Genomic DNA, 17,120 nt, shown 5'->3' on the forward strand with positions numbered 1-17,120 from the left:
CTGCAACCTGAGGCTCCGGAGCCACATGCGGCTCTTCAGCCCGTCTCCAGCGGCTCCCTGTGGATTTATAAAAATGGAAACTGTTTTTTGTTTACATTTTTATTTATCATTGTTGTAGGTCTATGGTACGACGTTACGACGGAGTATTAAGGCCACATTGAGGAAAAAAATAAATCAGAGATTTCGATAATAAAGTCGTAATATTATGAGAATAAAGTTATAGGTTTACAAGAAAATAATTCGTAGTATTATGAGAATAAAGTCATAATATTATAAAGTAGTAATTTTACATGTTATTTCAACTTTTTTTCTCGTAAAGTTATGACTTTATTCTCATCATATTTCAACTTTTTTTCTCGTAAAGTTATGAATTTATTCTCGTAATATTACGACTTTTTTTCTCGGAATATTACAACTTCTTTTCTCGTAAAGTTATGTTTTTATTCTCGTAATATTACGACTTTTTTTCTCGTAAAGTTATGACTTTATTCTGGGAATATTACGACTTTTTTTCTCGTAAAATTATGACTTTATTCTCGTAATATTCACCTTTTTTTCTCGTAAAGTTATGACTTTTTTCTGGAAATCTCCGACTTTTTTTCCCTCAATGCGGCCCTAATACTCCGTAGTACATTTGCTCTTTGGCCCTCACTGCATTAGACTTATATACTATATACTTCGACTATAAGCTGTGTTTCCTTCATCACAATGATCAAATGTTTTGCGGTTCCAGACAATTTCTTTTGTTTTTGCCTAAAATGTCTCTTTTGACAGTAAAGGTTGCTGACCCCTGACATAAACCATATTATCCATTGTTAGTCATACAATACTTATTTTCAAGGTGTCATTTTTCCTAATAATATCTCTTATTGTTTGCGCAGTTTGTTGCCATTTTGCATTTTTGTGTTGTACATGTGTAGATATTCACGATGATGATATACAATAAACTTCCATACCATGACTCTTGATGATAATCTATGTTCATATTTCCAATATCTCTTGCCCAGAACTTCCTGTTGAATCACCTGCCGAAGGATGTCTACAGTCCATTATTTATCAACTTTTCAGCACAGACCACAGCTGCCCAGACCCAAAACCTTATTATGTCCAAGCTAGATAAGCGGCGCAAAGGAGTGTACGGCCCGCCATTGGGGAAGAAAATGGTACAAACTCTTTATTATGTTCATACAAATTATTTTGGTGTGACTTGCGTGATGTTCCATTTGCACTCTTATCAGTGGAGCAAGTCACTGAAATGTTGTTCGTCAAACATTTAGACTTTTTTTCTGTGGAACTAAACTAAACCAAAAAAACAGTGTAGTTTTAAATATGAAATACCTTGTGGTATTTCCAGTATTTAATCTTATTCCACGTATACTAATGTTATGTCTCATCAGGTGATCTTTGTGGATGATGTGAACATGCCAGCCCGGGAGGTTTATGGTGCCCAGCCCCCTGTGGAGCTGCTGCGCCAGTGGCTGGACCACTGGAACTGGTATGACATGAAGGACTGCTCCATGATCAAACTGGTGGATATCCAGATCATATGTGCCATGGGACCACCTGGTGAGTAGCAGCTGTGGTAAACCCTGAAGTTTATTAGAAGCGTATTATTGTTACAGCAATGATACCAAAGCCCTAGATTGGTTGACAAAATGCAGTAAAGGTAGGTGAAGTGAATACTTTTTTCCCCCTCTGTCTCTAAACTGCTGCTGAATTGCTGTTGAGTCAATGTCACAAACAACTAGCTGCTGTTTTGTGGAGCTCCTCACTGCCTCAAGGTGCTTGCAAATAAGTGTTTACCACTTCCACCTCCACTACAACTACCAGTGTAAACATGAAAGCAACCCTGTCCACTGAGGCAGCTGGCTGCGACAGCTGCAAGAGAGAGAGAGAGGATGGGTGCCACACTCAGGTGCCCACACAGCTACAGTATTTGCTCCCGATACCTGTGCTGACAGTTGTTTCCATTTTCTAAGCTGCTGCCCAGCATGGCAGTGTGGCAACCACTGGACCCACACCAGGGAAACAATAGAGGAGGCCTTATTTACTGTGTGTAGATATTAAAGGTTCTCTATTCAATAACCAAAGCATTAATACAGCATCAAACAACTATTTGTTATGTAAAGATATAGAGGAGTAATGTCTACCTGAGCAGAGAATGAAGTCACTCTCCCTCTGTGTGTGTTGTTAGCCTAGCTTCTCCGTGTTTTGTTTACATATCCAGGTGCTTGCCTTTAAGTACGTGTGAGCATGCCCCACTGGCTAGCTCACGGCCGCCGCTCTGCACTGCGCTCATACGGCGGTTACGGCTGATAACGCCGCTCCAACCGACGACGCCGTCACCCTCCAGTTCCCCCCAGGTTAACACTGTTATCAAAGAGTATAGAAGCAAAGTGACGAAACTCCAGTGTTTTTTTGACAACAGCCACTGCCGCCATTTTGGACTGAAAACGCTTATGGACTGGTAAATGGACTTGCATTTATATAATGCTTTTCTAGCCTTCCGACCACTCAAAGCGCTTTACACTAGATGCCAGCATTCACCCATTCACACACATATTCATGCACTGATGGCAGAGGTTGCCATGCAAGGTACCAACCTGCCCATCAGGATCTAATCTAAATACTCATTCACACACCGATGGCTCAGACATCGGGAGCAATTTAGAGTTAAGTGTCTTGCTCAAGGACACTTCGACATGTGACCAGAGGAGCCGAGGATCGAACCGCCGACCTTCTGATTGGTTGACGACCTGCAGCATTTATAATAATTTTTTGTTCTACACAGGCCATTCCAATAGAATATGACAATAGAATAGAAATAATTTAGTTTGACTTTTGTACAGCACTTTTTAGTCGAACGTTTTACTGATGATGCAATGGAACGAACAATTGACTTTCACTTCTTAGCAATGTACGTTCTTTGCTGTTCTCTCTGTCAGCACTGTTGCCTTATTTTTCACTGTTAGCGCTGTTAACACCATTAGCTACGAGGCTACACCGGCTCAGCTGTCGCCATCTTGAGAGCCGTGCGGAGGCAACAGAAATGCTCCCAATCTCGATTTTTTGCACCTTTAACAATGTAAATGTGCAAATGTAAACTTGTGTCTTGTCCTGCTTGTTTAGGTGGAGGGAGGAACCCCATCACACCTCGGTACCTGCGCCACTTCAACACGATTACCATTAATGATTTTGATGAGAAGACCATGTATACAATCTTCTCCAGGATCTCAGACTGGCATTTCTCCATACGGTAAGTACGTAGCATGTGTAATTTGTAAGCTTCTTTTTTTCCTCACTTTAAACAGAATATATGCATATGTTTAGGAATATTCATAACCAAACCTCGACATGTAATCTACTAACCTTCACTTGCGCCTTGAGGGCATTTGACCCACAACTTTTTTGAAGTCCTGAGGTAGTGTTCTGCCACTTTTATCAACAGAATGAATTGTAAATTATTTCTAACCAAAGATCAGTAGGCAGTGTTTACCTCAGAGGCCACAAGTCCTAAAGCAATCAGATGTGTTGGAAAGCTTTTAAATCTACCCGACCGCTCCTGCAAACACAAGTATCACTTGCATTTGACAAGATGGCAGTTTCACACTTTGACAGTTTGGGGTTCTTTGGAAATACTTTGTTAATGCTAATGATAAAAGAAAGACCCTTGATCAGATATATTTCATTTTTTTCATTTTGTAAGTGTTTAATTAATACAACAACCAAAAAAATGACAACAATAAATTAATCAATTTCCTGACTAAACTGTAGGAAATAATCTAAATGGGATCTCAACAATGAATCAACCATTCCATCTACAGGTTTCCTTTCCCCCAGCCATTTGCAGCTCTGACCTCTCAGATTGTTAATAGTACCTTGTCCGTGTACCAAGAGGCCACCAAGAACCTGCTACCAACCCCCACAAAGTCCCATTACTTGTTCAATCTGCGCGACGTCTCCCGGGTCATCCAGGGCATCTGCCTGTCGCGGCCAGAGACTGCAGATGAACCGTCTGTCATCAAACGGCTCTGGGTGCATGAGGTAATGTTGTTAACAACAAACAGTGGAAAATACCAGACAGCTATGTAACTAATGTAGCCTAAACACGAAATTATAATATCCTGAAGTACATTTAGCTGCAGTCAGGCTACAGACGTAGTATTCCTTTGGAACCTCCTGTGTAGCTTTCTCTCTCTTTATCCATCTCTCACATTCACTCTTTCTTTGTCTTGTTGATCCTCAGGTTCTGAGGGTCTACTATGATCGACTGGTTCACGACACAGATCGGTCCTGGCTTGTAAGCCATTTACAGGCGGTGTCTCAGAGTCACATGATGGAAAATTTCCATCAGCTCTTCCAGCATCTGGACCAGGACCACGATGGAGAAGTCACCGAGGATGACCTGCGCAGCCTCATGTTCTGTGACTTTCACGACCCCAAGGGTGAGGACCGCAACTACCGCGAGGTGAACAACCTCGACCAGCTCCGACAGGTGGTGGAGTCGCACCTGGAGGAGTACAACAACATCAGCAAAGCGCCCATGAATCTGGTGCTCTTCCGTTTCGCCATCGAACACGTGTGCCGCATTTCCCGCATCCTCAAGCAGCCGAGCGGCCACGCCCTGCTGGTGGGCGTGGGCGGGAGCGGCCGGCAGTCTCTCACCCGGTTGGCTGCCTACATGGCGGAGGCAGAACTTTTCCAAGTGGAAATCTCCAAGACCTACGGAACTACCGAATGGCACGAGGACCTGAAGCTTATCATGAGGAAGTCCACACAGGGGGAAGCTCATGGCGTTTTCCTCTTCACAGACACTCAAATCAAAAGGGAGTCATTCCTGGAGGACATTGGCAACCTGCTCAACACTGGTGAGGTAAAGTGGAGGGGACGGGACTTAAACGCATTGATGGATGAGTTGAGGTATAGATAACATGTTCAAACTGATGTGAAGATTGATCAGTCAATGAAGGTTTGGAGGAAAGAAAGAAAAATGAATTGAGAGATGGATAAATGCATGGTTAGGCAAATACAGTAGATGTGGATAGACAGAATGGTAATCCAGAGAGAAAAGGTGTTCTATGTTACAAAGCCAGTACCCAAAAACAGACCATATCGGTTATCTTCTGGTTGTTTCCAGGTACCTAACCTGTTTGCAGTTGACGAGAAGCAGGAAATCTGTGAGCGAATGCGTGTGTTGGACCGGCAACGTGACCGTGACAAGCAGACGGATGGCAGCACCCTGTCTCTTTTCAACATGTTTTTAGAACGCTGTCGCACACAGCTGCATGTGGTGTTGGCCATGAGTCCCATCGGAGACGCCTTTAGGAACCGTTTGAGACGTTTCCCCGCCCTCATTAACTGCTGCACCATTAACTGGTTCCAGGTGTGTATATGTATGTTGCATGAGTTCTGGTGTCTCGGGTAGTTAATCAAAAGACAGGGACAATGTATTGTGTGTGAATGTTAATGCATCGTCACAAGGGGTGAAGATGTCATTTGTAAGACAAAAATAAGTAAAATTGGAGCATTTTTGATTAAATTCAAGCCTTAACAAAATGGATGATGGCTCTCAATCCAAATCTTTATTTGGGCTTCCTTTGGTGGTAACTGATGACATTACCAGAAAACCATAGCAGAAATTAAATTACACTCTCTGTATGGCAGTACAGCATGTTTCCTTCCTTATCAGACCTGGCCAGAGGATGCCCTGCAGGCAGTGGCCTGTCGCTTCCTGGAGGACGTTGAGATGACCGATGAGTCCCGAGAAGGCTGCATTGACATGTGCAAGAGCTTCCACACCTCGACCATAGAACTGTCAGTTCGCTTTTTGACCGAGTTGCAGCGCCACAACTATGTCACTCCGACCTCATACCTGGAACTCATTTCCACCTTCAAGGCCCTGCTGAAGACAAGAAGAGCGTAAGATTTAATATATACTGTATGTCAGGGCTCTAGATTAACTTTTCAACTTTCTCAGTTGGTCGCACAAGCACATGATTTGGTCGCACCCTTTTTTTTGGGTTACAGCATGGTATTAATCAATGACCTTGCATGCAAATAAATAGTTGTCTTAATTCACATACCCCAGTGAAACATTGACAATGCCTCGAAACTTGATATTTGCAAAATATTTTAATCTGATTATTAAATTTCTCTGCCACGAACAGTGATTAACAAAATAGGTCATCTTCTATAACATCAAAAGAAAACATAACAAAAATGTTGTTAAAAGCAAAGCATAACAACAGAATGTATGTTTGAAGTTAAACTGTGTTGAGCCACTAACAAGATTAGAGTTGCCTGCAACGGACGGACCACATTGCCTATAATAAACACGCAGCATAGCGTTCCCCTCGTAGCGTAACCACGGGTACTGTGTTAGCCATTGTGGCTGAAAGTGGTACTTCTTTTTCTTCACCTGTCTGTCAGCCAGTCTCTCCTTGCCTGTTGCACATTCATCATCGGTGGTGTCTGAGTCGGCACCTCTGTTAGACTCTCCCTCACCACCAGCTTCCTCCTTTCTCTCCTCATTTGTTTTTTTTAAATAATCAGCGATAGACTGCTTCATTTTGGGGAACAGCGAAACTTTGGCGCCTGCAGTGTGTGATGCAAGTGAGGTAAGGGGCGGCATATGTGCACGCGCAAAGGTTTACACAGAACAGAAAAGAGTGCAGGAGGGGAGAGAAAGGTAGCACCAGTGAGGAACAAAAAGGACTGCTTTCATCGGCAATATCCAACGCACTTACTGTTATACCAAAATAGTAATGATCATGCACTCGCACAAATACGACTAGGTAAAAATTTTAGTCGCATACTCCCAAAAAAAGGTTGCATATGTGACCATTTTGGTCGCAGTTTAGAGCCCTGCTGTATGTGTACATTGTCATTTTTACTGTCATTAAATGTTTTTAGTACTTCAGATGCTTCACACCAAAGCCAAATTCCAGTAGCCACGTGTAAAAAGTGTAGACTTATTTTCCTCATCTCTCTCCATCTTCCGCCCAGTGAGGTGATGACGCTGAAACATCGTTATGAGGTGGGCCTCGAGAAGCTTGAGTCAGCAGCAGACCAGGTGTCCACTATGCAGGTTGAGCTGGAGGCTCTACAGCCACAGCTGCTTGTGGCCAGCAAGAAGGTAGATGAGATGATGGTGGTGATCGAGCATGAATCTGTGGAGGTGGCCGAGGTGGAGAAGGTGGTGAAGGTGGACGAGGCCGTGGCCAACGAACAAGCCATGGCTGCCAAGGCCATCAAGGATGAGTGTGATGCTGACCTGGCTGTGGCCATGCCTATCCTGGAGTCAGCCCTTTCTGCATTGAATACTCTCACCAATCAGGTAAAAGGAGCAATATTGGTTTTTTTTGCTGGACCGCAGAGGGCCAGCCCTACAAATGCAAAAGTCTGACACTGAGTGACGGAGTGGCTGAGTGAGTGAGGAAGTTACACGATTGGTCGGCCGAGTGTTGGAGTTTCCTCATCGGCCATTACTCTTTCAAAATGTAAAGGCGGGAACAGTCTTTTATGCAGATGAGCCCGTCCAGCGCAAAACTGCTAGCTCACAGAAGTTGGACCAAGCTGTCAAACTAGACGACCTAGTTCTAAAATGAAAATGAGTGGCGTAGCCTATTTCTCACTTAAAATGTTTTCAGAAGTAGATTTTAGTGGATAGTTTAGACGGAATAAACGAAAATGTTTACAAGCAGGCCGCCATGTTGTTTCCTGTTTGAAACAGGACCAATCAGGTGCATTTCCTGATAGGGTACGTCACCACTTGATTGACCAGTTGAGTGGAGCAGCGCGTCCCCTAATGTCCTCAGCGGACCTGGTGGACATGTTCCGCTGGATTTAACATTATAGACATGACCACTGACTATTTGTGTAACAATTTAGCCACACATTCACAGACTGACCATACACGGTCCAGACATATACTCAGTTTTGACCGAGTCTTGTTTCCTCATGTAGGACAGTGCCCTTCCATCTGACTCAAAGGCCAGGTGTGCTGTAATAGAGTAGTGAAGAGGACAGACCTATAGATGAGTTTCTTTTTATGTACAGGATATCACAGTGGTGAAGTCCATGAAAAGCCCGCCCACAGCTGTCAAGCTGGTGATGGAGGCCATCTGTATTCTTAAAGGCCTGAAGCCAGATCGTGTGCCGGACCCCTCAGGCTCCGGTAAAAAAGTGGAGGATTTTTGGGGCCCAGCCAAAAAGCTTCTGGGAGACATGAAGTTTCTCCAAAGCCTCCATGAGTATGACAAGGACAACATCCAACCAAATTTAATCGCCATCATCCGCAACAAGTACATCACCAACCCAGACTTTGTACCAGAGAAGATTCGGACTGCATCCACTGCAGCTGAAGGCCTGTGTAAGTGGGTCTGCGCCATGGACAAGTATGACACGTAAGTAATGTTTCTTCTCCTTCTGTGAAAATTGATGCATATTCACAAAGCTTGAGAGAGCTTTTCATCCGTCTTAGTGAGTAACAGGAAGCTTGGTTATTGGTAACTTCACGGGAATAATCATTTTCCTGGAACAAGTGTACCATGCATATGCCAAGTGATTAATATAAAAAGCCAAATCAAGATGCAGATCATTTAAATGGAAATGTTCACATCATTATTGTTTTGACAATCTTAAATGTTACCCACATTTATAGAAGCTAAAGGTTGTCATGCATACCCAGAGCCGGCTTAATATGACTTGAGGCCCCGGGGTTACGGACGTTTTGGAGGCCCTCCCCCGCCCCCCTTCACAATATGCCACAGCAACTCTAATTCAGAGCCCCCCGTCAATGGACAGCGACAAATATTAAATGGAGTGCCCTCCTGATCAGTAAACAGAATATGAAAGTCACCATTATAAGACAATACTTTAGCAATAAGTCAAGACAAAGCTAGTTTATTGAGACAAGTAGTCCTGTGTGCACAGCAGCAACACGAGAAGATCAGTCTTTTCAATTAAAGACCCGCAAATATCACAGCCAAAGAACCAGTATAAACATGAGTTGGGGGTTTGGGGCTCCCCCCAAGAAAATTTAAAGTTTTTTTACCTAAAACAATGCAATTTGACATAATTTTGGACCATTCTTATTACTATAGATAGCGCCGAAAAAGCTTAAAAACAAAACTTGCTTTCATAATATTTTATTATTTACACATATCACAGCCTTCGTCTAAACATTTAATTCTTCTGGAAATGTTTGTCATGTAAAATCATATTCTGTAAGTCAATAGAGCAGATTCAGAAAACTTTGAAATAATGTTTCATTAATTATATTTATTGTAGTTTATAGCCCAGACCCTGGGTTCTCAGCTCTTGACCTGCAGACCCCCTACCTGTCCATTTTCACATCTCTGCTCTAACACACCTAAACCAGCCGATGCTGTTGCATCAGGTGTGTTCAAAACATCACGTGATGAGTATGTTATTATTGCTGTGTTATTGATTAATTTTCCACTGCTCGGAGCCAAAAATATCAGTGCTTATCATCACGCATTCATACAAAATCAGTTCCGACCCGGCATTCTAACAGAATGACTGCTTGATGATTCTCTCTCATCGGCGATATTATGTAACGTGGACATTGTATCGATGCATTAAAGCATCCTCGTTCTCTCCCCGTGCCGTGCACGGCTCATCCAGCCGCATATTTTTAAGCTTGTGTCTCATGAGGCCACCCTGGTACTCGGGGCCTGGGCTTCAGTCCCGGTAAGCCTGTGCATTAAGGCGCCATTGTTGATACCCAATATATGCTAACAAAATTCCATTTTTAGCTTTCAGTGAATGTTGTCAAGATCATCACAGCGTTCATTTCACTATAAATATATACCTAGTACATCCAGCTCATTCAAGAATCTGCACTGCTTGAGAGATTCCTTATCTTGTCAATGATTACTTATAACATGGACCTTCAGAGTGGCCAAGGTGGTGGCTCCGAAGAAGGAGAAGCTGGCACAGGCAGAGGGGAAGCTGAAGGTGGCCATGGGGAGTCTCCAGATAAAGCAGGCTGCCCTCAAAGAAGTCCAAGATAAACTTGCAAAGCTTCAGGACACTCTGGAAGCCAACAAAAACAAGAAAGCTGACCTGGAGAATCAGGTTTGTGCTTATTATATCTGTTTGTGTGATTGCAGATAGTTTACCAACTAATGTTGTTTAGTACTTGTCGTCACTTGAGGTAAAAGTGTAACTAGAGTTCCAGATGAAAGTCTGAGAAATAAACGTGATAACGAAGAGTAGAATGTGCCACTGACAGAGCAGCCAGGCAAAGATAACTGACTCATTACCCATTGAGGCCACTAATAGACCAAACAGCTAGCCCAAGTTAATGACTAGTGAATTACACAAACTTTCATCTTTCATTCTGCTCCTTGACCTGGGAAAACGGCTACAGTGCAACACATTTTTGCTTTCCTCCTCCTCCTCTGATGTCCTCCAGGTGGATCTGTGCAGTAAGAAGCTGGAGCGAGCTGAGCAGCTTATTGGAGGCCTGGGTGGAGAGAAGACGCGCTGGAGCGAAATGGCCGTCGATCTCGGAGCACTCTACAACAACTTGACCGGGGACATCCTTATCTCGGCGGGCATAGTGGCTTACCTGGGGGCCTTCACCTCCAGCTACAGACAGGTAAGCTGAGGAAGTAGGTAGTGCATATTTGGAAGTGGATAGTAATGGTGCCTTCAAATGAAAATCGTGAGCTCGTTTTTAAGCAAGCAACGGCAGTATTAACTTTACTGTCGGCGTCTAGAAGCCACAGAGGCTAACGATTTAGCAAGCTAGCAAGTGGGTAACATAATGCAGTAAATGCAAAGGCATAATGACTGAGGAAGAAGATGAGGCCGTTGGGAATATCAACATTTTCCTCAGACATATTATGAAATTAAGAAGAAAAACAATATACGACTAAAATTACAATATACAGTATATACTTATTATACACTGAAAAATTAACTTCCATGGCCTCCGCCATTTCTTACAACGTCAACAAACACGTCACAAGTCGTGAACTCTGAGCTTTCAGAGCGTTCATATATGCCTCTCCTGAACACGGTAAACACGACACCATTTGAAGGCACCATAAGTACGTATTACTGACGTTTGATTTTGGTATCACCGTTAGAGGATACGACTTGGTACACACTTGGTGAGTGTACAGTATTGTATTTTCCCTCAATGGTATTTCTACCTTTGTTTATATAAAGTCTTTGTTTACAGTTTTAGAGTATAGTTCATTTAGGTCTTTTTACTCTGAGACTATTTTCAGACCAATAAAAGCCAAATGCTTGAGAGCAGTTTGATGGAAAGTGAACACCAAAGCACTTTGCTTTTTTTCCTTTTGCTGAGCCTCCAATATCTCCAAGACCAAGCCAGTGTTTAAAGGTCATATTTTATACTGTGTCACACGGAGGGCCATTGTGATGCTGGAAAACAGAGAGGTGGAGAGGGAATTAGTTATCGTTTATGTGCACAGCTGAATTGTTCACATGCACATGGCTGTTATTTGTTTGCAGGTTAGTGTGTGTTTGATTCTGCGCATGTAGTGAAATGAGAATGAAGTCATGACCAGTAAATGTGTTCCTCTCCAGGATCAGACTGAGGAGTGGATGAGTCTCTGCAAGAGCAGAGAGATCCCGTGCTCCCCCAACATGTCTCTGATGAACTCTCTGGGCGATCCAGTAAAGATTCGTGGGTGGACCATCGCTGGCCTCCCATCAGACAGCTTCTCCATAGACAACGGAATCATAATCTCGTAAGTATTAAAGACAAACTTTACACTGACATGGCATTCTCCCCAGAGGAAAATGCAGCAATGTTTCCTCAGGGTTGCATTGCCAAGAGTTTAACGCACCAACTCTGGATGTCTCAAGCAACTTTTTTGCTGCTCCTGATCCCAGTCATTTAATATTGAGCATCTGCCAACAGCCAGAGTTGATGCAAAATTTATATTTTCCCACACAATAAAGCTGTACAGTGCAGTGCATAATAAAGCTTTACTTGAATTGTTGTGGCAGAACAGTCTGGGCAAGATTTGGACAGCGTCTTAAAATGACATAATGACATGAACACAAACTGAAAACTGGCTTTTAAATGCACTTTCCATAAAAGCGGTGGTAACCCAGCAAATTGTTGCTGGAATAGAAGTAAAGCAATCAATCTCTTTTTTAAAACCCAAAGGGCCTCTGTTTACTCTGAGCGTGAATATCTTCATTGAAACTGCTGGCTGCTATTTATTTTTTTAAGCCACTTCATTTTTCACTCACTCACTGTGCATAAGGAATAGGTTCCAGTGTTTTAACAGAGGGCAGTTGTGTGTTTTTGATAGCTGGTGTTCCTGGAGCACAATGGACTACAATTCATTTAAAGGTGCTCTATACAATATCCAGAGCATTAATATAGCAGCAAACATCTATTTGCTAAGATATAGTTTAGTAATGTCTACCTAAGCAGAGAGTGAAGTCACTCTCCCTCTGCGTGTGTTGAAATCAGAGCTTCTTCATGCTTTGTTGATATAGCCGGGCCAGCCCGCATACCCTTTAGTGCATGTTCGTGCATGTTAGCGCGCCCCACTGGCAAGCTCACGGCGTTGTTGCGAAAGCATAGCACCAACCCTCTGGTTCCCCCCCAGGTTAACATTGTTAGCTCTGTCAGCAGTGTTGCCTTTGTTTTCACTGCTAGCGCTGTTAGCACCCTTAGCTATAGAAATGCTCCCAATCTCGCATTCAGCACCCTTAAAGCAGTACATCTCAAACTTTTTGGAGCCAGGGTCCCCTTAAAGGGAAGAATATTTTTCAAGGACCCCCTCATAATCGTAACACCAATTAAGCATAATATTTACTACCGTTTGTACCTTTAGATCCCATTGGAACTATTTGTATTCTAAAACTTTTCAACCTAAATACTTCAGAACTGTTTCATAGTGATAAACAAACACATTTCAATCTGAATCATGTTAACACCACTTTGTTTTGTCCTGATATTCCAGGTGATTTGTAATTAGACTTTGTTCGCCAGCACCTTAAGACACATGACCCATTTTGGTCTCCCGTTGCTGTCGCTCGATATAACGGTCGTAAATATTTTCTCAATTTAGCTAGTTTGGGCTTAGCGTCACTTGACGATATGGACTGACTCAAATATTTCTTCATGCTTGCCAGCTAGCTAGCTGGCTAATAAGCTAAGCTAAGCAGCAGAAGGAACGGTTCGTTGTGCCCTGAGCAAAGTGACTGATTCATGACGTTATGTGTCACAATCATATCAGAGTTTCTATTGGCCCAAAGCTACCGTGGGTGGTAGTAATGGACACAATATGCTTGTTTTATTGGTGCAAATGGTACAATTTTATAATTTATTGCAAATTGAGTGCCACGGACCCCCGGGGGTCCCCGGACCCCACTTTGAGAATCACTGTTTTAAAGGACCAAGATTAGATTGCCAACTACAAATCAGTCCACCCTAATGAAAAAAGAGACCTCTGTATGACAGAACTTTGTAACCTTTCCTGGAAGCCCAAGTAGCATCGTCTGATTCAACATCACGGTGCAGTAAAAAAGAAAAGTCACAAGGCATCTGCTTGTTTGTGTAAATGAAGCAGCAACATTGCTTTTTAATCACAATACTATGGCCCCTGGTGTGCTACCCAACTGTGAGCTGTCTAACTGTGCTCAAAGTGAATGTTCACCCCTAAGCTCCTCTCTATATCTCATTCTTGTCCTCAAACACCCCCCCCCACAACCCTCCCCTTCCCTACAGTTGTGATGTCTCATGGTTAACAGTTACAGGATCTCTCACTCTGACACAAGGCAGCACCATTTTATCACTTCTCTGTTTGTGTGTGTGTGTGTGTGTGTGTGTGTGTGTGTGTGTGCGTGTGCGTGCGTGCGTGCGTGCATGCGTGTGTGTGCGTGCATGCGTGCGTGCGTGCGTGCGTGTGCGTGTGTGTGTGTGTTTGTAGTAACGCCAGGCGGTGGCCTCTGATGATTGATCCCCAAGGCCAGGCCAACAAGTGGGTGAAACACATGGAGAAGGCCAATAGCCTGCATATCATTAAATTGAGTGACGCTGACTTTGTACGCACTCTGGAGAACTGCATCCAGTTTGGCACGCCAGGTAAGCACAAGTCTTTCTCTGATTTGATGCCTCTTCTGTTGCTGCCTCGTCTGCCTGTGTATGTGCCTCACACTTATAGTTGCAGTTCCTGTTACCGCCTGCTGAGGTCTCTCTTTACCACGAGGACTAATTATTGCTCTGCAAAGAATGTTTTTCTCCTTTGTTCTCTGCTCTGCAGAGGAAGAATTCATATTAGCAATATTTCTAGGTGAGGTGTTCCAATGGACCTTTATTATACTGCACCGTTAGTATATCAAACTAATGTAAATAATATAAAAACGGGGGAGATATCAATTATGCTTTCTGCACTCAAATTGTTCCTGCCCAGTATCAGGGTCATATTCACATGTTTAGGAAGATGTGACAATTCTGTTGTGCTGTTTTTTTTTTTCCTAGCATGTGTTTATTCCTACTTTTGTCTTCTCGTGGGATCTATAGGGGGGTTTTAGAGGGAACAGCATGGGAGGAATTAGAGTTAGAAACAGACAGCTATACAGCCATTAAAAAGACATCTAAATAATGACCCAACTCAGCCAGCCACCGGGTCTTTGCTTACTGGCAGATTGCAAGGCTAACAGTTCAGAGAGTAGCTTGTCCTTGCAGGGTGCAAAATAGTCCCCGGGGGCTACAGTTCCACCCTCCACAGCCGCTTCTCTTACTTCACAGTTTTACAGTTTCTTGCTGTTTTATTGCAGCCTATAATCCTGATTCTGTGCTAGTATTCTTTATTTTAGCATGGTTGAACAAATGCTTCCCTGCCAGATCTCTTAATAGGCTAGACTCATGTTTATTAAATGATGCAATGTACTGTTTAATCTGCTGAAATATTAGCAATATTGATGTGATGTACCAGGACAAAATGATGCTCCAAAGCAATTTGGAGAAGGTTGACCTGATTTAATTCACTATCTTGGGAGAGAAAGTTCATCAGCTGTCACTGACTCTGAACGCTGTATAAAAACTTTGTTATTACCTCAGGCATAATGTCAATTATAGATGGGCTAATGTTCACGTAACATGAGAACAGCATTATCATACTTAATGTGAAATCACATTAATAATGATGTCATGGGAATAAGGCATTTGGTAATGTTTTAGTTGCTTCACTGATTGTTGTTTTTTGGTATTGCGCATGTGCTGCACAGTGTTCATTGTTGAGTGCATCCCAGAGGCAGGAATATGCACACAAAGAGACCAATTAAAACAAGCCACATAAAAAATTAGATTTGTATTCGTTTCTGAGAAGTCATTGTACATTATTAGCTGACCTTATTAGCTGACCTCGTGCTCAACGGAAGGCTGTCATAGATCTAGGAGCCAGCACAACAAAAGTGACCTTAGTTATTAACCTGGATTCTGCAGCAGCCAATAGATCAGTCTTTGACAATGCAAGCAGGGTTCCTACGCAGTATGGAAAAGAATGGTATTTGAGTAAGTATTTGATTTTAGTAATTTCAAGGTCTGGAAAAATGTGGGCCAACTTTTCATTATGAGCAAAATAACAATAATAATACAATAATAAAAAGTAACTAATAGCAGTAACTGCAGGCAGACAGCAGGCAGAAACGTCCCTGTCAGACTAGGCCATTTTTGATGAAATCTGATTGGCTCAGTCATTTTCATTGTGAACATGAGGAGCTGTGATTCGTGTTTCTGCTGCCCAGTCTAGTTTTGATTCAGTGCAGTGGCAACGTGCTTATACAAACTGAGGAGGTGTCATCCACTAAGAAGTGTCTTGAAGGTCTTCAGCATCATCAGATTCTCTTCATACCACAAAAACTGTATTAGTGTTAAAATGATTGCTCCAAATATGAGGCCTCTCTGTCTAAAAATTACCAGGATGGATTTCTGTCCCAGTCTGTCACTGTTGGTAATAAAAGGGCGGCATAATCGTTTTTCGCCTAGAGCGGCAGAAGTCTGATGTGCACCGGGCCTGGGCACAGCCTGCAAAGAAGCTCTGCTTAGAAGTAGAAGCAACTCCCAGGTGCAAGACAGCTTTCTGCGTAGGACTGTAGACTGAATGGTCACAATGGGTAAATGCAAGTTTTCTAAGGGCTGGTTTGATGATCCTAAATACAAAGTCTGGTTGGTTAACAGTACCAAATGGGAAAAGAAAGCTGAATGCCATCTTTGTGTAAAATCTTGTCACAGCATCCTCCCCGAGTCACAAAGTCAAATATGGTCTGATAAATCTACCAGGAAGACTGGAGATTTGAGTCTGGAATAGTATGGGAACCCTGTATAAGGGGATAGATGTATAGTTTCCTGCAAGATAATATAATATAAGAGATCTGTAACCAGTGCAATGATGCTTAGATTTGGGAGATGTGGGATTAATATTCTGGCTGCCAAGACAGCGGTTGAACATGACAGCTCCCATGTGAGATTACTTGTAAATGAGTGAGTGTAAAGAACAGTACTGAAAAGAGTCAGCCTCCCCTGATTAGAAAATATTGGTAAAGATTGAACGTTTTCTTCCAGTGCTGCTGGAGAATGTCGGAGAGGAGCTGGACCCTATCCTGGAGCCTCTGCTGCTGAGACAGACCTTTAAAAGTGGTGGTGCCATGTGTATCCGCCTGGGAGACTCCACCATTGAATATGCTCCCGACTTTCGCTTCTACATCACTACCAAGCTACGCAACCCGCACTACCTGCCTGAGACCTCCGTCAAGGTATACTGCAGTGGGAAACAGCCTCAGGCACTGTTGCATTTTTTAGTATCCCAGGACACATTCACTCGCTTCACATTGTGGGAACTCATTTTATTATTAACATGGAACATACAGTGACTCTAATACTTAAACACTATATTGGAAGCATTTTTTGCTGTATTCAAATGGTAACATTTGCTAAATGGTACAATGGCCCTTGGTCAGCTTTCTACAGTTTGACAAGAAGGATACGGCAACAAGGCTGTACCACACGTTACTTGAATGCTTATCAACGCTACAGCCCCTTTAGTTTAACTTTGAGTAGGGATTCGCGGTATTGGATTTTTGCTGATATCCGATAT

General features: G+C 42.9%; 1 protein-coding gene across 2 annotated transcripts in view; it reads left to right on the top strand.

The window, feature by feature from the left end:
• The window catches only part of dnah7 (dynein, axonemal, heavy chain 7), a 102,008-nt gene that overhangs the window by 71,612 nt on the left and 13,276 nt on the right, over nucleotides 1-17,120 (top strand). The window contains exons 37-50 of one of the 2 annotated variants that reach the window (XM_037789075.1): nucleotides 1,008-1,163; nucleotides 1,398-1,566; nucleotides 3,130-3,256; nucleotides 3,876-4,044; nucleotides 4,247-4,873; nucleotides 5,138-5,383; nucleotides 5,690-5,919; nucleotides 7,006-7,336; nucleotides 8,059-8,405; nucleotides 9,921-10,101; nucleotides 10,442-10,627; nucleotides 11,587-11,750; nucleotides 13,953-14,107; nucleotides 16,589-16,779. In XM_037789075.1, the coding sequence (XP_037645003.1) occupies nucleotides 1,008-1,163; nucleotides 1,398-1,566; nucleotides 3,130-3,256; nucleotides 3,876-4,044; nucleotides 4,247-4,873; nucleotides 5,138-5,383; nucleotides 5,690-5,919; nucleotides 7,006-7,336; nucleotides 8,059-8,405; nucleotides 9,921-10,101; nucleotides 10,442-10,627; nucleotides 11,587-11,750; nucleotides 13,953-14,107; nucleotides 16,589-16,779 (3,279 nt within the window). Of the gene's footprint in view, nucleotides 1-1,007; nucleotides 1,164-1,397; nucleotides 1,567-3,129; nucleotides 3,257-3,824; nucleotides 4,045-4,246; nucleotides 4,874-5,137; nucleotides 5,384-5,689; nucleotides 5,920-7,005; nucleotides 7,337-8,058; nucleotides 8,406-9,920; nucleotides 10,102-10,441; nucleotides 10,628-11,586; nucleotides 11,751-13,952; nucleotides 14,108-16,588; nucleotides 16,780-17,120 lie in introns of both variants that reach the window. The other variant, XM_037789074.1, reaches the window with a different exon arrangement.

The sequence above is a fragment of the Sebastes umbrosus genome, chromosome 13 (assembly GCF_015220745.1).
Source record: "Sebastes umbrosus isolate fSebUmb1 chromosome 13, fSebUmb1.pri, whole genome shotgun sequence".
NCBI classification, from domain to species: Eukaryota; Metazoa; Chordata; class Actinopteri; order Perciformes; family Sebastidae; genus Sebastes; species Sebastes umbrosus.